Source organism: Miniopterus natalensis, chromosome 1 (genome assembly GCF_054644295.1).
Source record: "Miniopterus natalensis isolate mMinNat1 chromosome 1, mMinNat1.hap1, whole genome shotgun sequence".
In the NCBI taxonomy this organism is placed as follows: Eukaryota; Metazoa; Chordata; class Mammalia; order Chiroptera; family Miniopteridae; genus Miniopterus; species Miniopterus natalensis.
Window position 1 is genome coordinate 61,480,488 of NC_142081.1, and position 26,827 is coordinate 61,507,314.

Below are 26,827 nucleotides of genomic sequence, written 5' to 3' on the forward strand. Positions count from 1 at the left end.
AGAAAGAAAAAACAAAAGGGAAGAAGTTAATAAAGAAAAACATAAAAGCTAAAATTTGAAGGTACACCTAGTGTTTAGCACAATGAATGAAAAAAGACCCAAACCGACACCTATTGTAAACTTTCAGAACTCTTAAGAATAGAGAAAAGAATCCAAAAGCTTCCAGGGAAAAAATAAAAGGCCATCCAAAATCAGAGAAAATGGCATCAGGTTTCTCAAAAGCAGCACTAAATGCTAGAAAACAATGCCTTCAATAGTCTTAGAATTTTACATTTACCCAAACCATAAATCAAATGTGACAGCAGAATAATCATATTTTCAGAATTCAAGGATTCAGAAAAATCATTCAAATGCACCCTTTGTTAGGAAATTTTTGTGGATTTACTATAACAGAATAGGAGAATAAACAGTGAAAGAGGAGGCCATTGGATCCAGAAATAGTGGCGTAGCCAAGGATAGCCGTGCAAACAGCTTAGGGTGCAATAGGAGGACAGAAGCTTCTGGGAGGAGAGTGTACAGAAAATGAAGGGCTCTAATGTTAGACTAGCTGATTTTTAAAAATATACTTTTTTAAAAAAGAAAGAAAAAGAAAAAAACAGCAGCATATGATAGTGAAATACAATGCAAGAAAAAATAAAATCCAATTAGAAGGAAGGGGAGACATGTGGTAAATTGAATAATGGCCCCCAATGATGTCCACAGCCTAACTCCTGGAACCTGTGAATATGTTACCTCGCAGATGCAGATGTGGTTAAGGATCCTGAGATGGAAAGATTATCCTGGATTATCTGGGTGGGCCCAGTGTAATCACAAGGATCCTTGTAAGAGAGACAGGAGTGTCTGAGGACTAGGCGAAGTGATAATGAAAGCAGAGGAAGAGAGGTCCGAAGATCCTACACTATCGGTTTGGTTTTGAAGACGGAGGATGAGGTCAAGAGCCAAGGTACGCAGGTGGCTTCTAGAAGCTAGGAAATACAAGGAAACAGATTCTCCCCTGAAGAGTCCAGAAGAAACGCAACCCTGCCAATATCTTCATTTTAGGACTTCTGATCTCTAGAAGTGTAAGAGAACAAATGTAAATTACATAAGCCACTAAGTTTGTGGTAATATGTTTCTGCAGCAATAGGAAACCAATACAAGACATCACATGCAGAGACCACATCAGAGCCAAGAAGACAACCGAAGCAACCCAGCAGACAGAAGAACCCAGACATGTGAGATAAGCATCCTGGATGTACTAGCCCAGGCCAGGCATCATCTGAATGAAGTTGCATCAATGACCCCAGCTGATAAAACAAGTGGCAGAAGAAATGCCCAGTCAATACAAAGAATGTAATAATAGCATCAGAGTAACATGCACAAGATTTACCTTGCAACCTGAAACAACTGTAAAACCCATGTAAACCAATGATTTTTCAGACACTGGACATCAAGGAGCACAGGATGGTGAACCCTGAAACAGGGGAAGCAAATGACTTCCTACAGTTGTCCTAGCTTACTGTCTGGAGAGTTTCTAGAATATGATGCAAGGTAGGGCAGGGAATCCCAGGCAAAGCCTGGGTACAGGTAAAGGCATAAAATGGCAGTGATGGGAGACAGCTCTCTAGAAAGCTACCGGAAGAGATTTTCTCTGTGGATGCCCCCACCCTCCGGCACCCTCTTCAACTGGACCACACTCCACAGCCTTAAGACACTTTTAAGACGACTTGATCAGGTATCTGTATTACCTGTACCTATTTCTTATATCCTGCTTTCTCAATCAGCTGCTCACCATATCTATTTCACTATCTCATCTGATGCCTTCTTTTATGCAATCCTTGCATAAATTACAACAGCTATGAGTTTAAAATAAATGTGAAATATATGGATAGAAATTAAGACATCTGCAAACAAGGATTTACACAAGGCTAGGGTCATTATATAAGACCAGTCGTTGGCCTGGGCATGTGCTTCAGACAGAGTGAAAAAGTGCAAATGTGGCACAGTTACATAACAGATAGAGCCTGAAGAGCTGTCACAGAGTACCACCTACAGGACACAAATGGGAAAACAGCCTTACCTTTGCTCTATCAGACCATCCAAAGGACTGCACTGTTACATCCAATCGTTTCATCAACATCCGCCGGCGGCACTCATATTCACTGGAAAGAGCATCATTGATTCTTTCCAGTTTTTCCTAAAGAATTTGGAAACAAATATCATAAATTTTTGACTCTATCATTATGCACAGAAAATAAGTTTTAAAATTGTGGTCAATACTTCCTACTGATTCAAAAGATATTGTACTTGACCATTTTCTGATCCCATGAGACTTTTCAGTAAATTTTTTAAATAATAATAGAGCATTTGATAGAATATTTATGATATTCAGAAGATATAAACATATAAGTTAAACTTTACAATTGGTGAATTTACATCATCAAATTCAATCAAATATGTTAATTTAAGGTAAATCATCTACTTGCTAAGTAGCAGGGACATATAAGGAAAGAAAATACCAACAACTTCCCATCTTGCTGGCACTGAGCTCCTACCCTTTTCGAATCACAACTATGCTAATATCCTGGGCACTATAAAAACTCTTAGCTAGATATTTTTAAAATTAATAACCTGATTGAAGAAATGCTTGGACCTATTAGAATATCAATCTAGAATATCAATTCATTTTAATTCTCCAAAATAATAAATGCATGCTACACACTGTAAAATCTAGATGTCCATTTATAAAATTAAGTCATATCCACTAAATGAATTAAACAAAACTAATAAAAGGCGGGTAAGGGGGACTTACTGCCTGATCCAGATTTAAATCAATTTTCAGCAGTGGTTTTCCCACATGATTTTTCTGGACTTTTGAGAGAATATCTTTCACCTACAAGTAAATATAAAAGATTGTGAAAATGTATATTACCTAATTTAAAACAATCTTATTCTTTCTTAAAATGTGATTTTTAATGCTAGAAAATAAATAAAATGTTAAAGTGAAATAACTAAAATATACCTTTATATACTAGGAAAGAATATCATTACAAGGCAAAATATCTTTTTCAAAGAGCATTAGCTATATTATTTCAAGCAATGACACACCTTCTTTTCCAGAATAAGAAATAATGTATGTAGATAAGTAGCTACTAAAAGGTTTTGCAATGAGGATTGTATATTTTATGCAAAACAACTTTGGAGTTCTTCTTAAGATGGCACTCTCTTACATCCTGGTATATTCTCAAAAAGGACACCTTTGATAATCACACAGATTTTTCTCAATTAGGTACTATGTACACATTCCAATTGAAAGTATTCTGATTTCACTGTTCAGCAAGACAACACAGGAGAGCAAAACCCTCTCACTTACAGTCACGACATACAAATTTCATTATTTTTGCACAGCCAATGATTTAAATTACCTGAAACATTTTTATCTTTATGAACAACATTAGGCATTCGCTTTTGCTTTAGCAATGTCAGGGGTCATTCAACTAGCAGTCACTTATCCTGAATAAAATGACCGAGAAATGATAGCCTAAGTTACTCATCCTCCTAATTGGAGAATCTTCATTATCTAAAGAAAATATTTCAAAATGGAATGAAATATTTACAGTTTCTTAGTTATAGGTAAGTAGGGAAAACAATCAGGAGCAGTTCATATTTTGGGTGGCATGAAGCTTATTTAATGTTGGGAGGCATTCTTTAAGGAATTAAAAATTATGAACATAAAAGTAGCTTGAAGACTGGTGGTGGTGAAGGGGAGTGACTATAAATGGGCACAGGGTTTCTTTTGAGGGTAATAGAAATGTTCTAAATTTAGATTTGATGATGGCTGTACTCTGAAAATACACTGAAGTTCATTGAACTGCATGCACACTTTAAAAGGGTGAATTTTATGGCATGTGAATTGTATCTTGAGAAAGCTCTTTTGAAAAAATTTGCTTAGAAAGAACTTGTGTAAATGAGGGGTCCCAAAGCTTAAGCTTTATTAGCTTCACAGCAAATCTACCTCTACAACAATAATTACTGATACAATTTTTACATGTTGTAAAGAATTAACTTATTTTCTTAAAATATACCTTTTCTGTAGCTTCCCCAACTATTGTAAATACTTCCAATTTGATTATTTCATATATTACTAAAAGTTTTAGTTGTAATTCCTCACTCAAGAGGGATTCTAAATGCATACTTGTAGTTTCTTACATGTAATCACATTCCCAGGATTTCAACATTAGATAACAGTTTTAATAAGGTTGAGAATTATATAATCAGGGAGTTAAGAGTATAGACTCTGAAGGCTGATTGCTTGGGTTCCCACCTCAAGTCTACCATTACTAGTTAGAAACTTGTATAATTTATTAAATCTTTTAGTACCTCAGTTTCCTCATGCAGCTGTTGTAGATAATAATAGTACCTACCTCACTGTAGGTGACCTAAGAATTCAATGAGTTGTTACATATAAACATTTAGGACAGTAAATGCTACATATTTGTTATTAATATTACTATAATTACTTTAGAGTCACACTTAAACAGCTTCAAGTCAGAAAATAATTTTTCTCCCAATGGTGATAAAGTCTCTTGCATACATCACACATAAAAGAAAATACTTGCTTTTGATAGGTACTGACTGAAGAGGGAAGTCCTTTTAGGTAAATATTTGGCCACAATGGCCCCAGTAACAACCATCTTATAACTAGCCTGCCAGCATTTGAGCAAAGGCATTATAGCCTGCTTTAAGTAGGGAAAAGAGGTTTGGGGAAACTTAATATTAATTGAAGCCCATAAAAGGAAAAAGCCTTTTTGGAATGAATATATGAAAGTACTATCAGGAAAAGCCCAGAAATCTGTCTCATTTTGAAACAGTCCCAGACATTTTAGCCAACCCCAAATCATTCCTAATCCAAAGTTTGTGGTTGTTTTTACTCCATCAGGATGCTCATTCATTCATTCACTCTACAACAAACACTTATTCACCAGAAACTGTGCTGCCAATGACAACCACATTGCAATTCTATTAACAATATCCATTAAAAAATTTAGTTTGCCTTTGACCTTATAGGATAACTACTTGTTTCATTATACTGTCTTTCAACCCTGTTTAGGAAAGGAATCCTTAAATTTGCAAAGAGATTTCTATTACACAACTCTCACAAAGCCTGAGTATTAACTACAGGCAGATTAGGTCACATGCATATTAACTCCAAATCCAAAGTTTAGTTTTCATGAAGATAAACTTCTCTTGAAATGAAATATATATCTTATACTTAAAGGAAATATTTTCATTTTTAATACAACATTTACATGTTAGCACTTATTTGAATTCTGAAGAAAGGAAAAAAAACAAATACCTTTGACTCCACTTGGTTCAACATAAGTGGAATGTCAGAAGTTGTTGACTTGGGAACACCAAGGGTATCACAGATAGCTTGAACTTCTTGATAAATTTCACTATTTTTATCTAATTGAGAATTTTTACCTTTCTTGTTCTGTAAAATCTGTAAAGCTTGGAGCTCTGTACTTAAAAATACTAAAAGAAAAGGAAAAAACAAATAATGTTAAAATGTACACAAACTCCTTAAAAATCCCACTTCTGGGTACATATAAAAGGAATTGAAATTAGGATCTCAAAGAGATCTGCACTACCCTGTTCACGGCCATATTGTTCACAATTCTGAGGATACAGAAACAACCTATGCATTCTTTAACAGATGAATGGATAAAGAAAATGTGGTATACACACACAATGGAGTATTTTTCAGCTGTTAAAAAGAAGGAAATACAGCAATCTGTAACAACATGGATGAACCTGGTGGACATTGTGCAAAGTGAAAAAAGCCAGACACAGGAGCACAAATACTATATATCACTTTGATGGGAAATCTAGAACTGTCAAGCTCACAAAGCAAAAAGTAGAATGATGGTTGCTGGGGGAAGGGAGAAATAGGAAGTTATTAGTCAAATATAAATTTTTTAAGAACTGATGATTTAATGAAGTTTTAAAATCAGAGGGACCTTGACATAGTCCCCATAAGCCAAGTTGGATACATATTGATGTTATACAAGGTAAATCATAGAGATACACTACTTTATAACACAGTGCCTATAGTTAACAATACTGTACTGTAATTTTTAAATACTTAAAAATTTGCTAAGATGATAGATCTTATGCTGTGTTCTTATCACAAAAAATGTATAAAATAATAAAAAGGTGGGAGGAACCAAAAAAAAGACAGTGCCTACCCATAGAGTTTAAAGTCCAGTAAGAGAGACACACCAGTGAATCAATAATTTAAGAATGTATAGCCCAGCCAGCGTGGCTCAGCGGTTGAGGATGAACCTATGATCCAGGAAATCAAGGTTTGATTCCCGGTCAGGGCACATGCCCAGGTTTTGGGCTCGATCCCCAGTAAGGGGTGCAGGAGGCAGCCAATCAATGACTCATCATCGATGTTTCTTTCTCTCTCTCTCTCTCTCTCTCTCTCTCTCTCTCTCTCTCTCTCCCTTCCTCTCTCTAAAATCAATAAAGACACATTTAAAAAGAAAATAATGTATAAAAATATGTAAGACTCTGATAAAATATTCTCTTTCATATGCACAGAGTGCTCAAGCCAGGGGAGAATGTACAGCTCTAACTAATCTATAAGCAGATGGAGTAATCTGAGTAATTATTTGCCAGGATAGACCATCCCTTTACTGTCACAATTTCATTTAATCCTTTCAACAGGCATATTTAAGAAAATTACTCAAAATCTTAGATGGTTATAGTCTTATTTTAAATTAACTTTCACTCCAGTAGTTAAAATATTGGGGTTTTGCTTGTTTTTATTTGCTTAAAGTTACACACACACACACACACAGCACAATTTAATACAGTAATTTCAACTTTAGCTGAGAAGAAATATCTGAAAAACTTTAAAAGTACAAGTGTCAGGATCCCACCCTCAGAGATTCTGAGCCAGATCTGAAGTAGGAGTAGGGCATCTGTGTGGTTTTACACCTGAGGTGATTTTTCATGGGCAGGCAGAATTAAGAGCCACTGATTTAAAGACTTTTCCATGCAATCTACATGTCAGACAGTCCAAAGAGCCCACAAAAAGTTAAGTCCAATAAGTATTAAACTTTGCTTATGAAAACAATGCCAAGGTCCCTCTAAAAATTTATATTTTGGATAGAACCTTGGCTGAAGTCTGCCTTTGTTCTATGGAAACATGCTCTATGTAATAGTACTAACAAGAGTTCAGTCTAGTATTTAAAATACTAATCCATTCAGATGGTAAACAATACAGTGAAAAGTCGTCTTCCCACCACAGATCCTCAGATTCCACTTCCCCTGAGGAAATCACCATTATTCGTTTCTCAGCTATCTTTTTAGGTGTATATGTGTATGTATATTTAGTACACATATCTACCATCTATGCACTTTTCTTTCTTTTCTACAAGCCATAATACACATGTTCTGTATATTCATTTCCTCCTTACCAATATAACTCACAGGTCATTCCATATCAACACATTTGATCTGTTTTCACTCTAACAGCTATAAAACGGTGTCATTCCAAAGATGTGTATCATTACAAAGATGTACCATTGCTACTTAACTACTACAAACAATGCCATAGGGAACATCCTTTTCATGTATCTTTGTACACTTGGGGAAATAAATATGTATTCCTAGTCATGGCAGTGCCAAGCTAAAAGGCAGGTGAATTTCAATTGTGGTATTAATAATTTGCCTTCCAAAGGTTGTACCAGTTATTTTCCCACCACACTCTAATGCCTATAGTATATGAGAATGCTTACTCCCCCAAACTCTATTATGGATTAAAAAAATTTTTTTTGTTTGGTATTGCTAGCCTGCTAAGTGAAAAAGAATGGTACCCTATCATTTTATTTTTTATAAATCTTTAGCTTTGAGGGATACTGCATCTTTTCATGTGTAAAAGAAATTTTAAAACAATATTTTTTCTGTAGAATGCCTTTTTCTTCTCTTATATGCTTTTATATATTTTTCCAGTGAATTTTTTTTTTCTTCTTGATTTACAAAAGCTCTCCACATAGTAAGGATTTTGGCCCTTTATATTTTATACATGTTGCAAATACTTTCAAGATGATGATGAAGAAGCTTCCTATTCAGGTTTTCAAGACAGTGAAACCAAAGATAAGATGGAATAGATGCCGGTAAAATTGTGAACTGGTATAACCTTTCTGGAGCAAAATACGGCAATATATACCTAGACCAGAGTTTTTTTTTCCCATTGATTTTTCTTAGAGTGGAAGGGGGGGGAAGGGGAGAGAGGAAGAAACATCGATGTGAGACACTGACTGGCTGCCTGACCAGGGCTGCAGATTGAGCCTGCAACCAAGGTACGTGCCCTGGACCAGGAATCGAAACCGAGACCCCCTCAGTCCACAGGCCGATACTCTAACCACTGAGCCAAACTGGCCAGGGCGAGATTTTTTTTTTAATGTTTATAATCTAAGTAAAAGCACTCCAAATTTATAAACAGAGAAATTAATGTAAAACAGGAAAAACCCAAATACCCCCAAATTTGAAATCTATTTAATAAAAATGTTATGTCCATAGCATAGAATGTTATGTAGCCAACTTAAATTGTTTTTAAATATTAAGTTATGGGGAAATGTTCACATTATATTAAATGAAGAGGAAGAAGAGAAGGAACTGCATCTGTAACAAGATCTTAATCTTATTTAACTGTGTGTGTACAAAAGAAAAAGAGAAGGAAAAGGAAATATACCAAAAAGTTATTCATGATTCTCTCTGGGAAGTGAGATTATAAATGATTTTGTTCTTCACAATTTTATCTACTTTGTAAAATTTCTATGATGAGCATGCAATTTCTTAACATATAACATAAAATTTACCATTCTATTTTTAAGTATACAGTGGCATTAAGTACATTCACACTGTTGTGAAACCATCACCACCACCCATCTCCAGAACTTTTTCATCTTCCCCAGTGAAAACTCTGTACTCATTTAACACTAACTCCCCATCTTAACCCGCCTCCCAAGCATGTATTTTCATAATCAGAAAAAACTATACCAACTTTTCTTGTATCTCCTCTTTATTTTTACTTGCATCAGAAGCCTATCTTACTACTATTGCGGAGTTTCTTCACAGTAAAGGCAAACAGGGAAACATGAGGAAATTACATAGTTCTCACTGATGGACATAAAGAATATGCATGTTCCTCTAGGCCGTACTTCTTAGCTTCCTTTCTGCCTCAATATACCTAAGGGTTATTATGACCTCCCATTAATAACAATGGTTCACTAAATCAGTGACTCATACTCAGTGGAAGGAAGATGAGGAAACAGTATAGAACTGAGGGGGGGGCGAGACATAATTGCTATTCCCCCCACCCAACACACACAAGGTAATTCAAACATCAACACTTCTCTATCATCATCGATAGTTAAACACATATAGGCAATTTCTGCTCCAGTGAAACAAACATTACTAACACTAGAGTCTAGGAGGAATATATCACATGGATCTTTTAATAAATGGTCAACCTAAAACAACAGAAATCTTCAATAACAGATGTTAGAAAAATTCTTTCAAATGGTCAGTTTGCAGAACTTTGAAGAGATTGAAATTTAACTGAACTAAAAAAATGTTTTAAGAAACCCAATACAAATAAATGGATTCTTATTTATGATAATTGTTTGCATATAGGGTAATTTTACTCCAAATTAACCCCTGATGAAAACAGGCAACACCTGCCCAGGCCAGACAGCTCAGCTGGTTAGAGCGTCATCCCGATACCCCAAGGTTGCGGGTCCCATCCCTGGTCAGGGTGCAAATATGAATTAACCAAGGAATACATAAATAAGTGGAACAACAAATCTGCCTCTGTATCTCTCTTGAAAATAAATAAATAAAAACTTAAAAATATAAAAAATAGGCAACACTCACTAGAAGTCCAGTGGTTCAAAGCTGTAATTTTTTTTCAACTGATATATCCCAAATGCCTAAAATAGTTTCTGGTAAAACAGTAAGTGGTCAATAAATATTTTTGAACCCTCTATCATTCAGTGCCTACCACTAAAATAAGATCTAATAATCAGCTTAGTAGCCTAGTTTCAAAGAGTTTTAGGATTAAATAGGACTTTAGAGATCACCAACTTTAGCAATGTAGTCATAAATGCTAAGAGATGAATTAAGTGAAGGAAAAACTACTAAAATACTATATAAAGCACAAACACAGGGAATTCTACATTGGCCAAATAAATCATAAGCATTAGAAATCTTAGCGAGTACATTAGTAGAATTTATACTACATTTATATAAATATCTCTGAGTCAGCTTCATATTTGAAGTCAAATTTTTTAAATTTATCTTTAAAGTATTACAGATGTCCCCTTTTTCCCCCCCATGGACCCCTTCTACCCTGAACCCACCCCCAGTTAGGTCAAATATTAAAAACTTTTAAATATACAAGATATCTAATGCTTCAATAATAAAATTTCATAAATTTTGACTTGAAAATAATAAAAACCAGATCAAACACATGCATTTAAATGTTCCAAGAAAGGACTTACAAAGAAGTTTCAAGCAGTCATCCTTCTTTTTTAAACGGTCTTTAATATCTCCTGATATTAGTACAGAATATGGACATGCCATTTCTTTTAAAAAACCACTTATCTCAAGCTGGAAGCTTTCTAGATCATCTTTTCCTTTAAAAAAGAAAAATCATAAAATATTTACTGAATATTTACCATATAATCTGATACTATAAAATCTACCACTAGTTCATTTCAATTTTACATTCAAGTCTAAGTTTTCTCTGACATTAAATCCTTACATGTGTGACCCCAAAGCTTAGATAAAGGTAACCAATTTCTACATTTAGAAAGTAACACTTAAATTCAGAATCATAAGTATCGATTTAAGAATCTAAATATGTAACCATGAGATTAGAAATATTTTTATATTTAAATCCGGTAAGTATTTTCCAATGTACATTCCATAAAAGCAGATAAAATGAAAATATTTTGTATTAGTAACCAAAATATTAAAAGAATTATTATGGCTATAATTATTAACTGGTTTCAGAGCAAGTGATCCATTTCTATTATATTTGTATGGATTCAGATAATAAATGCAATCATCTAATTAAGCCTCACTACTTATCTTTCATAACCTAGTTATATGGGAGCCTGTGTCATATGTTTTGAATTTAGTTAATCTTAGCTTCAAGTGAATTCTATTAGATTTGGCAAGAAAAAAAGTAATTTAAAAGGATAGCTTCAAAAGGGAGGTCTACATGGTCCCCTAGCAAATGCCCAATATTTTTTTTTTTTCATTTTATTATACTACCTGAAATTCTATCAAAGACCCACAAAGACTCCAGTTACCAAAGATAGTTATGAATTAAAACTTTATGAGCTAGTATAGGAATATTTTATAAGAGCATTCCTGTGTGAATCCATGTCTTGAGTTACAGGCTTTGTAATACAATTTAAATTTGGGATTACATGTACTTAAAAAAACAAACACCTTATTCAAAATAAGCAGTATTCAAAAATTAAACTTTTTAAATAACCAAATTCAGAGTCTACTTTTTCTAAAAAATACTAAGGTTAAGACAGGATCAACAGTAATTGTTTATAATCTTATACAAATTTAAGAACAAATTTTGGATTAATACAGCATTTAATTCAAAGATATTTAATATACTAAAGTTCTTCATATTGATGATTCTTCTTTGAACAGTAGGCACTTTGTAGATAAAACTGTAAATCATAAGCTATCATTTCATTTTACTACTAAACAAAAAATAAAACACAAGGCCAATACCAGCTGAAGTGATACTTTCTTCCAAGTTGCACAGTGATTTTATCTGAGAGCCTAACCAAACACAGAGCTCTGAAAATTCAGGTGAAGATAGTCCACCCTCAGCTGCCTTGGAAAGGGCTTGCTCTTCTAACAGTGGTCCCTTATACCTAGAAAGAAAGACATAAAAAGTTAAAACACACACACAAAAAAAACCCTTGCATTCTTTATCACAGCCTACTGCCTGTTTTTGTAAATAATGTTTTAGTGGAGCACAGCTGATAAATGTATCCATTTACAGACTGTCTCTGGCAGATTTCACACTGCAATGGCAGAGTTCAATAGTTGTGACAGAGATAGTATGGCCAGCAAAGCCTAAAATTTTTTACTGTCTGGTCTGTTATAGAAATGGTTTGTTGATTCCTGCTCTATATAATTAACATTTGGCTTTTTTCCTATATTTTAACATTTTTTAGTAAAATTATCAACCACTTTTTAGAGAAATATTACATATAACAAAGTCAAATAGAGCTAGGTCTAATAATTATACTAGCTACAAGAATATGAAAAAAGGAAGTAGTGACAAAACAGATGCAAATTTTAAATTTAAAAAATTAAAGTTGAAAAAGCCCTATGAGATCATTTTAACCTAAACCATTTATTTTATAATTTTATACTTTCAAACACTGCTACAAAGTGTATTTGAATAGAACCTTAAAATTTTTAATCATCGTATATATTATCTTAATTGAATTAGATACCAGTTTTCTAATTTTATTGCTCTTTCTGCAACTGAACTTTTTTTCACATTATAAACTTATAGATTTTTAACATATTTGATGAGTTTTAATCCACTGCACTTATTTTTCTTTTCATACAGTCCTATCTTTGGTTAGTGGAGGCAATTCGTGTTTGACTTATCCCCAGTATTCTTTGAATACTTTCCTTGATTTCTTTGACAAGGTGTTCCTGTCCTATGCCTGTAACTGGCCATTTCTCCAAGAAGCCCTGATTCTTTTTAATGGTATTTAGAGTACACAACCTGATACTAAAGGTTAGTCACTGTATCTGTACCTTTTTAAGAGAAATTACATCAGGAGTTCACACTGGTATTTCCAATTCAAACTTAGAATTGTGGGAGTTTTACTTAATTTGTTTTATATTTTTATCTATCTTCTCTAAAGTTGTGGTTTTTATCTAATTTTATTTATTTCCTAGTAAAAATATAAAATGGCACATAGTTTCAGAGTAGGAAAATCAGCATTTTTACTAGCAATAAAATCAATGAAAACAATTGATGTTTTTATCTTTAAGAATATATTCCAGTAAAGATGTATTTTTAAAAATTCCTTTCCATGTGATTAAACCACATACTCAATATAATGACAGACCTTTGTTTCATTTTGCTTTTAATTTTTAGGGATTTGTGTCTTTTTGTTTCATTTTTAATTTTGCTTTATAATTATGTAAGGCATTTATATGGTTTCAAAATCTAATTTACAAAACAAGGTACATTCAGACAAATCTAGTTTTCAACCTTAATCGTGTTCCCTGTACTCTGTTGCCACCCTCCCCTAAAGGTAACCATATTTGTTTTGGGATGTCATTCCACAGTGTTTTTAAATACAAACATAAATATATATACTTTTCCTTTTTTAGATAAAAGGTAGCCTACTATATACTGTCCTATTCCTTGCTTTAAACACGTATACGTTCACACACACACATATTTACATATACTAGAGATAAGTAGAAATACTACTCAATCATTTTTATTGTTGTATAATACTCCACTGTCTGGATGCACCATAGTTTATTCACTATGCCTCCACTGAAGGACATTTGGGTTAGTACAGTGTTTTGTCATTACAAAAAACTGGCAGATTTTTGCCCGTATATATCTGGGATAGATTCCGAGAGGTGGGACTGTTAGGTCAAAGGGTAAGTGGATATGTAACTTTGCTAGATATTATATTTTCCTCTACAGGGGTTCTCATAGTTCACCACTGCTGTCAAACATTTGGATTTTTGACCATCTGGTATCTCAGTATAGTTTTAATTTACATTTCTCTTATGAGCAATGTTGTACATGTTTTCATGTTTATAAGCCATTTGCATTTCTTTCTCTCTGAATTCTCTGGTCATATCTCATGAAGTATATTTTCTAATCCCCATTTTACAAGTAAGAAATTAAGGGTTAATGAGGTTAGGATACATGCTTTAAGAAATAGGCCAGGCACAGTGCTAGTCATATATATATACATATATCATACATATATATATGTATTTATATTTATAAATATATTTATTTATAATTCATTAGTGTTTACAGCAATAATGTGAAGTTAGCATTATCCTAATTCTGGATCAGAAAATAACTAGATGATGACATGCTGATTTAAACCCAGATTTGACCCCAAATGTTCCATGTGAACTGTTAAACTTCTGTCTACACTAATAAGGAAACTAAGCAAATACCCTGGCCAGGTTATGCTGCCAGGTAAAGGCAGAGCTGAGACTAGAGCACTGTCTTTGCTCCTCTAGCCCAGACTTGGTTCCTCTTATGCAGTTACATTTCCTCCATGTCTTACAGTGCCTCTCACTGAGATTTAATCATAAACATCTTATTTCCCCCTACTTGCCTCCATTTCTGCAATAATCATAAACCCTTGAATAAATTTATCTGATTCATACAGTTGGTGATAAGTTATTTTCACTCAAATGCCAACCATAATTCAACAAAACTGATTAAATCACGAGAAATAAAGAATTTAGAGGGAGAAAACCCTACAATCCTTAATGCCTCAGGTTCATCAAGTCGGATAAAAAGAAAAAGAAAGAAATGCATTTAATAAACCTAACATCTAATAACAATCATAATCATAATACAACTAAAATTTATAAACTGCTCTTATGGTAGGCCAGTGCTATGTGCTTTACATGTATTACCTTATTTAATTGCCATAATGTCCTGAAGGGTGTATTATTATGCCCTAAGTTTGTTCTATATATTCTTATTTAATTAGGAAAGTGCTACTCTTATTCCAAACATCAGAGATACCTGCTGGTCTGACACTTCAAACTGCATGATTCAATCTTCAGTCTTGTAGGGCCACTGGCAAACCGCCACAAAGACGCAGCCAGGGCCTAATTTACTTTGTTTTCTATTTTTATTTGCCAACATATAAAATATGAGATCCTTTCCCATCATTTGCCTACCCTATTGGCTTGCCTCTGGTCCAGCTCTCCACTTCTCCGCTTCCCAAATTCTTCCACAATGTTCCATCCATAAACAACAACTCTCCTATATTGTCACTCTCTTCTCAGGAAGATTATCTCTACCACCTCTAGCTTTGGCTAGTTTACCCTCTCAATCAAGAGGGTAGGGTATGTCCTCCTTGCTTCCCAGTATAACATCCATATCATTACTCCCCCATTTTCTTATAAGCATCTCCTGCTCTCTCCAGGCTCAAGGCAGTCAGATTTGCCACCCTTTCTCTCTTGTGATTTTCATCTACCAATCTCTTGGATATTCCTCGATATTCCCCAATATTCCCTGTGCTCACTTTTCCTTTCCATCCCATTTCTGCCATTATATTAAGTTTCTTCAAAGTCCATATGTATACCCTATCCGGTATCCTGAGCTCTCAATTCCCTAACTTCCTCTTTTCCACCCTTTGCTGCTGCATGTCAGTAAGCCACCCCCTAGACCTTGCTATCACCTTGGAAATCATTAATTCAAATATGTCACTCCCCAACCACAACCTACTATCTATCCTTTCAGCTTGATCTTTTGACCAGTCAATCACCTACAATGACAACATTCTTTAATATCATCTCTACCTCCATTCCACTGGTTCCTCCACATTCTCTATTTACTGGCTCCCTGCTGTTTTCACTTTCTTCCCTATTCAATTTAGATTCTAACACATATTTCATTTTGGTGCTAAATACATACCTATTGCAGAAATGAATCCTTGATACCGTCATCTCCTTCAGCTCTAACATCTGATCAATCACGAAGTCCTGTAATGCACTTCTTTCCACATCCACTGCCAATAAGCAACCATCACTTCTAAATTCTAAATCCACTAACTAAATTCTCCAATCCACTCTTCACCTTGCTGACAGAGATAACTTCAAACTAGACATCTAACCACTCCCTTTTTTAATTTAAAATCCCTCAGTCATGTCCCCCCATAACTGCTGTTATGCCAAAGAATAAAATCTACAACACAGCCCAAAAGGTGCTGTATGCCCTGGTCTTCACCTAACTCTCCAATCCAATCTTCCACCCACCACTCTGGCCTCTGCTCTCTGCCCTCCCACCACTTAGCCTCCTTCTAGTTCTAGCACAGCATGTTTCTTTCCATGTCAAGGTCTTTCATACTGCGTCCTCACCATAAGGACACTTTTGGCCTCCTTTCCCATCCAACCTCACCTAGTTAACTCCTATTCACCCTTCCTATTTCAACTCAAAGGCCACTTCCTCAGAAATCTACCACTAACCCCTAAGACTACATGGGTCCTCCTGTCATGTTATGTCATCCTGCGTTTTTCCTTTAAAGCACTTATTAGAGTTAATAAATATCTGTGTGATCATGTCTGTTTCTCTGCCAGACTGTAGCTCCACAAGGACAGGGAACAAGTCTATTTTGACCACCACTGACTTCTCAGAAGTGTCCAATACAGAGTTATGCTCAATAAATATTTGAAATAAACTTCTCTCCATAATGGTGGTTCACAACCTAGGCTGTGAAGCTTTTTTTAAAATGCATGCTTATACTGCATCCCAAAAAGAGATCACGATTCACTCAGGTTGTGGTATATACAAGACTGGGACATTTTTTTACAAGCTCCATACATGATTTTGATGCATGGTCAAGGTTGAGATCCACTGTTCTACAAAATCAGACACTCTCAGAACTAAAAGAGACTTCTGAAATCACCTGTCCTTTCACACATGAGGAAACTTAGTTATTTCTACCCTGTTTTCATTTATAACAGACTGCATCACTGAATTGTTCTTTCACACAAATGTCCACTTTTAATTCCTCCCTTTAACTTACTCTATCTGACAAACTAAAGAACCTTCATGATCTCACGTTTTAATCACAATAAAAATGCATTATTCACAATCTACATAGATAGCATTTTAAAACACTGTTAAATTACAACACCTATTGTAAGTAAACAACTACAGTACTTTTTCTACATTTCATTACCATTATAGGAAAATTAAAACTTCAAAATCTTGTCTTCAGCTATTCCAGGAAATATCAACTCTAACCTGTGTAAATTTTTACTCTCTATATTGAATACTCTGAAACTAATTTTCCTTAAAAAAAGTCAAGATTATAACAACTTCATTTTTCAAACACCTATAATATAAACAAACCCAAGGAATAAAAAAAGAAGGAAAAAAGGACTGAGTTTCCGTTTTCCACAAAATTTTTACAGAATCCCACTAGTCTTACCTGGAGTACTTGGGAATTCAAGCTGTTTGAGGCCTAACACCTCAAGAATTTTAACTTCTCGTTATGGTTACTTCCTTAACCAAGTTAAGTGAAAATTTCTAAGGGGTTTCACAGAAGTAAAAAATGCTCCCAAAATAACCACTGGCTCTGTTCTTTCATTTGGCAAACATTTATTCAGGATCTACTAAGTGTGAGGCTCTCCAACACTGAATCGATGCAAAGTAGATATTCTCGGGGTCCAAAAGAAGCAATTAATTGATAGAGGAGCAAGTGCAGCTTCAGGGAAAGATAAAGGGAGTGGGGGGTTTCAATCTTCATAATAGCACTGCAAAGGCACAGCCTAATCATGAAACTCCAACATGTGGCAAGGCAAACAATTGTGCAGATGGCTCCAATCTCTTTAACGTGTATTTTTTGACTCTCAACTACCTACCCCTGTGCTTATCTCTGTGCACGCTCTTCTCTGAACTCTTCTTCATTCATTCACCCATTCATTCCACCACCGTATATTGTCCCAGACACCACTGCAGGATGGTGTTGGGAATAAGAACTAGTAAGGCACTTGTTTTCCTGCAGCTGACTGGGGATGGGAACAGGGGCATTCAAGACACAATGTGCAGGTCAAGATAATTCGGGAAAGGAGCAACAGCTGTAAAGAAAAACAGGTTAAGGCTGAGGGAGGCTATGTTCCATACACTGCTCCCCCTGCCTGGAAGTATCAGCACAATCCCAGGAGTTCTCATAGCGCTTACCACTCTGAATTGTAAATACCAGTACACTCTTAGTAGCCCCCACAACTTTGTAAACTACTAGTAATCTGAAACTGTCTTTTCCTCTGCCTAGCACATGAATATGCATTAATGAATACAATAACAACAAGTAGACATGCTGTTAACGAACGGAGGAAATGGCTGAATGAATGGACTGAACTATAAAATATTTTCTACAATCAGGAAAGCAGGAGAGATTCGCTCCTGAGGTAAAATTAAGCCACGGGTGAGCCCTAATTAAGCCACAGGTTGTACACCTTAGGAGACCGGTCTCCGGCGGCAGGGCCGGTTCCGGCACCTCCCCCCAGGCGCCGCAACTTTGTAAATAAAAACATCGCCCTCGGGGTAGGACCGTGCTCCCCGCAGCCCGGCCCCTTCGCCCCGGCCGCGAGTGCCGGCTGCGGAGTTCCCAAGCCAGGGGTTTGGAAGAGGGGGCCACGCGCCCCAGCTCTCCGGCCTTACTCCACCCCCAAGCCCCCAAACGGCTTTCTTTCCCGCCTCCCTCTTAACTCCGTCGGCGCCGGAGGGAGCGAGGCGGGGAGGGAGGCCTGCACGGAGCGGCCGGAGCCCAGCGAGGCCCACAGCGTGGAGACTGCAGCCGCCAGGCCGAGCAAGAGCTTGCGGTTTCGGGGGAAGGGCGTCCCTAGGAATACTCACCCCAGCGCTTCTAGGGTGTCCAGCACGTCCCCCTCCATCGTAGGTTGGGGACCCGGCTCCGGCCCTCTCATGGTCCTCCGGCCCACCGCTGTTCACCGCTCTAAGCAGCCCGCCGGAAACCGGCGTCACCGCGCCAAGGTTCCGGCCGGGATCCTGACCGGAGCTGCCTGGGAGCGCCTCCGACTCGGAGCCCAAAGGTTCCCGCCAAAGGAGGGTCGACGCTCAGGGTCTAAAGCGGCTTTCTGCAGCAATAACTTTTAAAAAGAATAATAGAAGTAGTAATCAAAAGCCTTCTTTGTGTTGGGTCTTATCCGTGTTGAAACCAATCTTAGCAAACATCGTGATTCTACGCAAGTTGTTCTCAAACCTGCTTATAACAAAAATCCTGAAATGGGATAATTATCTTGAGTTAAAATTAGTAGGTAATATCACGTACCTGCACATGTGATTTTTACATCAATATACGCGGAGAGCTCCAACGTTAAGAAATAAAGGGCAGCTGATTTATAATTGTTTCATTATGAAATGTAGAAGACTGATAAAGTCATCAGATATTTGCATCTATCTGTAGAATCTTCTTACACATACACACTGTGGTGTTGTATTGCTGATAAAATATAGGTGAGTTGTATAAGAAACATTAATAAAAGCTGCATGTCTCCATCTTAGGGTATTCACTAAAGGGCTGATCAAATGTAAAACTTGTAACTAACAACTAAGAGAAGGGGGAAATAGAATAATGAAAAAAACACTTGACTAAATCTAAAAACAGGCAAAAAGGAAAATAAGTTAAACTGTTAAGATAGCTAAGTAGAAATATTAACATCAGAGAAAATAGCTACTACTGCAAGAAGTATCAGAGAGACATAAATAGGGACATTTCACAATGATAAAAGTATCAAGACCACAAGAGGCTATAATAATCCTAAATGTTTATTTGCTTAATAACCAGCCTCAATATATACAAATTAAAAACCCAAGTGAACTTAAAGGAGAAATAAGCAAATCCACAATTACAGAGGAAGATTTTAAACATATATCTCTAACTGATTTAACAAACAGTCAAAAAAAAAATCAGTGGGCATACATAAGACTTGGAAAACATGATTTATATATTTAACTTAATTGATATACATAGATCACTGCTCCCTAAAACTTCAGAATATACATTTTTCAAGCACACGTGTCATTTATAAAACTTGACTCCATACTGTACCTGAAAGCGTCATCACATTCAAAAACTGAAAGCATAAAAAGCATGTTCTCTGACTACAGTAGAATTGAACTAGGAGCTGAAACCACAGCAATGAGGCCTTCAGTCTGTAGGCACAAGGAAGACAGCAGCAACTATCTCCCCAAACCACTTAATAGCACAAGCTATTGCTAGGGCCACCCTGGCCAGAACACAATGCACGTGTGCATCTCTGCATGGTGCATAAAGTAAATCCAATCAGTTCAGCCCTTGCTGGATTCAGAGCCACTTGCACCCCCTTATTATATCTGGGACTAAATATCCTCTCTTATTCCCTGTTAGGAGAGATGCAATGACCAATCTGTCAAGGTAGTGGACACTTTAACCTCCTCAAAAAAACTTTAAAATGGTCAGCAAACCAAGCTATAGCCCTTGATGACACAGCTGGTCCAAGCTATAATGGAGGCCCATTGTCTTCCTCCTCTACACCTATTATCTATTTCCCACACTCTTGACCAGAATTTCAGTTAATCTGGTTAACAGCCATGTTTGATGAAATTAACCATTTGCAGTCATAAAAAGGACAAGAGTAACCAGAGATGTCCCAGTAAGATCTCAGGTTTCAAATAAATTCCTGCCTCTACTGTGTAGCAGCTATTTACCATGAGCATCTCAGGTTCCTATGTTTATTCTTTGCCTGCAAGTTCACTGGCATGAAGAGCCCAAGATTGTAAGACAGTTGCCACAGTCAACATCTTCCCACCCTGGAAGCCATAAGAGCCTAAAGTTGTTGAAACAGTGAGCACAAATTCTACAAGTGTTTTTAGCTATGATGGTAAGAGACCCAATTCTACTTTCTCCCGTTAGTTCCTGGGCCCATGTTTTCTAGCTAATGAGCACACCATTGTAAATCATCTGTTGGTTCAGCTCATGTACCTATAAGGGAGATCTGCACCTAAACCTGAGAATGTTGAGCCTAAGGTCGTGTCTTACTGGAGTTTTCAATAGGCCATCACGCCATTCAATCAGGACAGCTGCTTCTCATAAGGTGCATGGTAAGTAGCATCTGTAAACATTTCATTGTTTCACCCACTGTCTCGCCATCTTTGCTATAAAATGGATTCCTTATTTCAAAACAATGTTGTCATAGGCGAGACATTCTGTGAACCCTCAATTGATGGAGCTAGAAGAGAACCTGCGGGCAGAAAAGGCAAACTCTGATCCAGAATCACAACCCTCCCCAAGATGGAACATATCCAACTTCTACCAGGAGGCGGGCTGGAATTTCTAAGGAAAAGGCATATTCAGGTTTCTGCTGCCAGCATGTTAGCATTCAGTAGTGCAATAATGGACAGTGCTTCCATATATTTGCTCTCCTTTCCTGCCTCACTTCCCTCTTGCATCAGTTTTGTTTCCCTAGAACTGTACTTAACTAATAACATGTTAGCACCTAAGTTTTTGCTTCAAACTATTCTTGATACAAGCTTTTGGCCCCTGAGCAGAAACAAGACTCTTAGAAGGTAGAAGTGTGAGACTATACACCTGACCAATATATAATTACCATGCAAATGATTTGGAATGGGCCTTGCAAAAATAGGTAAACAGCAAGGGCTCTAAGAATCTGAGGGACGCTTACCAATAATGCAATATATAAAATTCATCTGACCATATGCTATCCTTGAAATTAGGGATAAGCTCATTTATAAAATACCTTGGCATTTGAAATAAGATTGTTAAGTTTACAGTATAGAACCAAGGATTTGAGGTGGATACCTGACCTGAACCAACCAGATATCTTGGAGGTGAGCAGTTCTGCTTGCTCCATGACATTGCCTGAAATGTATTTATTTCCCATTGGAACTTGAGCCAAACCTTCAACTGGAAACATGGTGCACCAAATGGCCTTGGGAATACACATAGCAGCTACCTCCTTGCACCTAGGACTAAATATCCTGTTTGAAATAATGATATCCTCATTTATAAGGTACGGTTCCTTACTCAAACTGGAAAAAGGTATTACTGTTAATCCTGGAGACAAGAGGGTGATTCCCTCAGCTTATGCAATATTATGTGTAGTGGCAGGATAAACTAACTGCTGTAACAACTGCAAATTTCAGTGAATTAAGATAAGATTATGTCATTGGACTATTCTCCATTGAATCAAGGCAGGCCTTGACTGGTTTGATCTACAATATGGTGGAAATGATGCTGTGCCATTTAAAAGATGCCATGCATCTTCATTTTTATTTAAAGGCAAAAAAGAGCAGCTTCTCACAACCACTGAAAAATAATTAAACTTCATCTGATTGGGCCTCCAATCAATCAGATGTATTAGAGATGGTTGGCTACCTCCCTGACATCCATTCCTTATTCACCTTTCTTAACAGAACCTCAAGTTGATAGACATGCAGATACCTTCCCCATGCAACCATATGCTTTAAAGTAAGCTTGTCCCACCCTCAGTCCAGAAGCAGGATCATTTGGTCTAACCCTATCCCATTCTCACTGTACAAATAGAAATGTCACCTAATCTTGATCAATAAAAAATAAGGGGGGGAGGTGTCAATCCAACAAGAGGATGTAACATTTGTAAGTACTTATGCACCCAACATAGAAGCACCTAAATATACAAACCAAATATTAACAGAAATAAAGGGGGAAATTAACAGCAATAAAATTGTAGGGGACTTTAATATTCCACTTTCCTCAATGGATAGATCACCCAGACAAAAAAAATCAATATGGAAACATTAGACTTAAATGGACAAGATAAGCTTAATTGATATATATAAAACATTCTATCCAACAGCGGCAGAATACACATTTTTTTCAAATGCACATGGAACATTCTCCAGGATAGATCATGTCAGGCCACAAAAGAAGTCTCAATAAATTTTTAAAAACAGAAATCATATCAAGCATCTTTTCTGACCATAAATGTATGCAACAAGAAATCAATTACAAAAAAAAAAAAACTAGAAAAAACACAAACACGTAGAAAATAAACAACATGCTATTAAACAACCAATGAGCCAAAAAAGAAATTAAAAAAATACCTTGAGACAAATGAAAATAAAAACACAACTACCCCAAAATCTTTGGGACACAGCAAAAGAAGTTCTAAGAAGGAAGTTCACAGTAACATGGGCCTACCTCAAGAAATAAGAAAAATCCCAAGTAACAATCTAACTTGACATCTAAGTTAACTGGAAAAATAACAAACAAGGCCCAAAGTTATTAGAAGAAAGAAAATAATGATCAGATAATAAATAAATAATATAGAGACTAAAAAACAGAGAAAAGATCAATGAAACTGAGAGCTGGTTCTTCGAAAAGGTAAAGAAAACTATTAATAAACCATTAGCTAGACTTGTCAAGAAAAAAAAAGAGTGCCCAAATAAATAATATCAGAAATAAAAGAGGAAAATTTCAACTGATAACACAGACATACAAAGGGTGATAAGAGAATACTATAAACAATCATATACCCCAAAAACTAGACCATCTAAAAGAAATGATAAATTTTTAGAAACATACAATCTTTCAAGACTGAATCAAGAAGAAACAGAAAATGTAAATAGATCAATTAAAAGTAATGGCATTAAATCAGTAATAAGTATTTTTAAAACTCCCAAAAAACAAAAGCCCTGGACCAGATGGCTTCACAAGTGGATTTCACCAAATAGTCAAAGAAAAATTAATACCTATTTTTCTCAAACTATTCCAAAAAATTGAAGAGGAAAGAAGACTTCCAAACTCATTTTACAAGGCCAGTATTACCCTGAACCAAAGACTACTAAAAGAGAAAATCATCGGCCAATGTCCCTGATGAACATAGATGCTGAAATCGTCAACCAATTATTAGCCCTCCCTGTGTGAAGACCTGGTAGTCCATAAAGACTGTCATGGGATAGAGTAATGGAGAAGGCTGACAAGACTCAGAGCATGGCAGTGTGGAAAATAATTACTGGGAACCTAGAAGTGGGTGAGATAAGGACCCAGGGAGAAGGGGAGGGTGCAGGGGGTTATATCTATCTAATCACTCCACTCCCATCTCCAGGATAAAAGCATCAGCATATTAGGGAGTGGAGCCTAATCCCTAGAAGAAAATGGATTATAAATATCTGAGTGAGACCTGGTAGGACTGGGCCTTTTGAGAGATTTGCTGGAAGTGAAGATGTCTAATAGGCCATTTGAAGCTGGTTAAGCCCAGAGAGAGGAGTCTAGGGGCTGCAGGTAAGTTTGAACCACTAACTTTCCTTCTAGCTTGTCCAGCTCTGTTCACCAGGAGGGGTGGAGGGGGTAAAAATTCCAACCTGGGGCCCAATACCTGGCAACAAGGACCATGTCTAGAGCATCGTGGGCTTCAGGTCCCAAGAAACAACAAACGAGAAAAGGTGAGGACAGTGGGGCCCCTACCAGTCGGCCTCAAGGGCTTCTTATTCCTGACAGCAAGAAAGATGGCACAGTGAACAGGAACTGGGAGCTCTCCGGTGCTCAGGGCAGAGGCAGAGAAAGAAGTGAAGCACGGACCTGTAAAGGCCCCCTCGAACCCCTGGGGGTTCCTCCTAGGCCCCTTTCGGTGGAGGGGAGGGTGCAGCTAGTCTCGAGTACCTCTACCTACCGCACCTCCACCCCCTGGAGCAATTCTCCTTCCCCTTGTTCTCACACTCTACCGATCAAGCTGGCATATTTTAAAACAAAACTTTCCAACAGACATTTTTTGAGAACTACTACTGCAAGGCATCACTCGTCCCAACTGCATTTTGGTTCCCAGCTTTTTGGTGTTAATTGATGAAAAATACAGAGAACAGGAGTTTGAATTACTTCACCTGCGCTGGCCCGGAGCCACCTGGAGGCACCTCTGAGCTCCGTCCCCAGGCTCTGACCCAGTAAGACACGGAGCCTAGGAATCTGTATACAGTCGAGCCTTGAACAGCACGGGCTTGCACTGCGCAGGCCCACCATGTGCAGATATTTTAAATAAATACGTATAGTTCTGTAAATGTATTTTCTATTCCTTATTGGTTTTCTTAATAACATTTTCTCTAGTTTATAGTAAGAATACAGTATATGATACATATAATGTACAAAATATGTGTTAATCAACTGTTTGTGTTATCAGTAAGGCTTCCAGTCAGCAGGCTGTTAGTAAGCTTTGGGGGAGTCGAAAGTTACGTGAAGACTCTTGACTGCATGGGGGTCGACACCCCTAACGCCTGCATTGTTCAAGGATCAACTAATATATATTGTCAAGTTCCTCGGATGGTTCTAAGGAGAAGTCAGGCTTGGAAACTAGTACTGTCCTAAATATTTACACATATTTTGAATTTAAATGATAGCGTAAACCAGCTAACTTCCCCCTTTAAGTTGTACATATTAAAATATTAAAATAAAATTTAGAGCAAAAAAGAAGAAAAAGAGAAAAAACTCAGGGACAACAGTGTGGTGACTGTCATGGGGAGCAGGAGGGGGCGCAGGAGGGTAGGGGGAGAATGAATGTTGATGAAACGAGACCACTTGGGGTGGTGAACACACAATACAGTACACAGATGGTGTGTTATAGAACTGTGCGCTCGAAATTTGTACCATTTTGTTACCCAGTGTCAACCCAATAAAGAAAACAAATGTTGGGGGAAGAGAGGAAGGTAAGGGGACTCAACGGGGTACCTTTCATCCTGCTCCAGTGTTTCCAACTCTTCTCAAAATACGCACACGCAAATACTTCTCTCTCAAACTGGGCATCACGTGCAGCTTTTATGTCCGTGTTTATCGCTCTTTAATGCTTTGCCTTTTCTGTTTGTTGTTTTCAGCCTGAGCCACAGCTCCAGCAGCCCCTGAGGCGCCCGGTTGCTGTTCCCCGGCCCAGGGCCTGGCCCGCCCAAGCCGGGCTATTACAGGCAGCCCAGGTGACTCGACGCCGGCAGATTCGGGAGCTGCAGGCCACGTGCTGTTCTCAACAGCCCACCTCAGCTCTGACCTATCTTAACACTCGAATCAGCGGCGTGTCCCCTCCAGGTGAACGAGGCTAAGGGAGATAAACCCTAGTCCTTCAGAAGACCTTGAAACACATCAGTGAAACAAAACATTAAGTTCACAGCCTGAAGCACATTTCTTCACGCAGATATCCATACAGCCATGCAAACATCTAAACCCTAAATAAGTGAATCAACTAAAACATATTTCCCCACACTCTAAAGAAAAGATAAGACTTTCTTATGGGTGGGTGTGTGAGGAAAGAGGGACTTGAGCTAAGAAGTTTCCACACTGAGTTAGGAATAATGTGAAGTTAATTCAAATTGATTAAAAGCACTTTGCTTAAATTTCACTGGACGGTTCTAATGTGATTGGATTTGTCACTGGAAGGCAGCAAGCTCTGAATTCAAAGTATTTCTTAGAAACAAAACAAATGCTAACATGCATTGACTTAAATTCCGCTCAGCCAGCAGTAACTTCGGAATATACCTTTTAGAAAGAGGAATGTTTCACACTTTTTAGAGCAACGTGAAGCTTCTGATTGGAAAAGATTCAGTGAGGGGATTTTTGTGTTCTTGGAGGTTTAACATGTCTAAAACATTTCTATTTCAGTTTGAAGGATGTAGAAGAAAAGACTGATGTTAACAACAAATATACAACTTGATCCCCTCAATTGAAATAGCCATTGAATTCAGGAAAAGAAAAATTGCAAGGATGTTTTTAAAATTTCATACTAGACAAAAAATATGCTGGGGCTGTGCTAGTAGTGATGGGAAAGGTCTGAGTATTTAGTGCAAGTTATAAAAATCTGTACTAACTAAACTGTAAGACATGGGTCAAAGTTAACATGATTATTAACAAAAATACTACAGTACTATATTTCCTTAATTATAATGTAACACTGCTTGGAAGGTGCACTATAGATCTAACAGCAGTTTCTAACAAGGTGCAGGATGTATAAGTAGATT

At 37.0% G+C, this 26,827-nt stretch overlaps 1 protein-coding gene across 1 annotated transcript in view; it reads right to left on the bottom strand.

Moving 5' to 3' along the window:
- TSLIG3B (tRNA splicing ligase complex subunit 3B) overlaps positions 1–18,791 on the bottom strand; it is a 29,837-nt gene extending 11,046 nt beyond the window's left edge. Inside the window, exons 1-6 of the mRNA XM_016220375.2 lie at positions 18,692–18,791; positions 11,812–11,957; positions 10,554–10,688; positions 5,336–5,514; positions 2,792–2,872; positions 2,060–2,176 (exon numbers count right to left, since the gene is read on the bottom strand). Of these exons, the coding sequence (XP_016075861.2) occupies positions 2,060–2,176; positions 2,792–2,872; positions 5,336–5,514; positions 10,554–10,688; positions 11,812–11,957; positions 18,692–18,762 (729 nt within the window). The 5' untranslated portion in view covers positions 18,763–18,791. The remainder of the gene's footprint in view (positions 1–2,059; positions 2,177–2,791; positions 2,873–5,335; positions 5,515–10,553; positions 10,689–11,811; positions 11,958–18,691) is intronic.
- Positions 18,792–26,827: the final 8,036 nt, after the last annotated feature.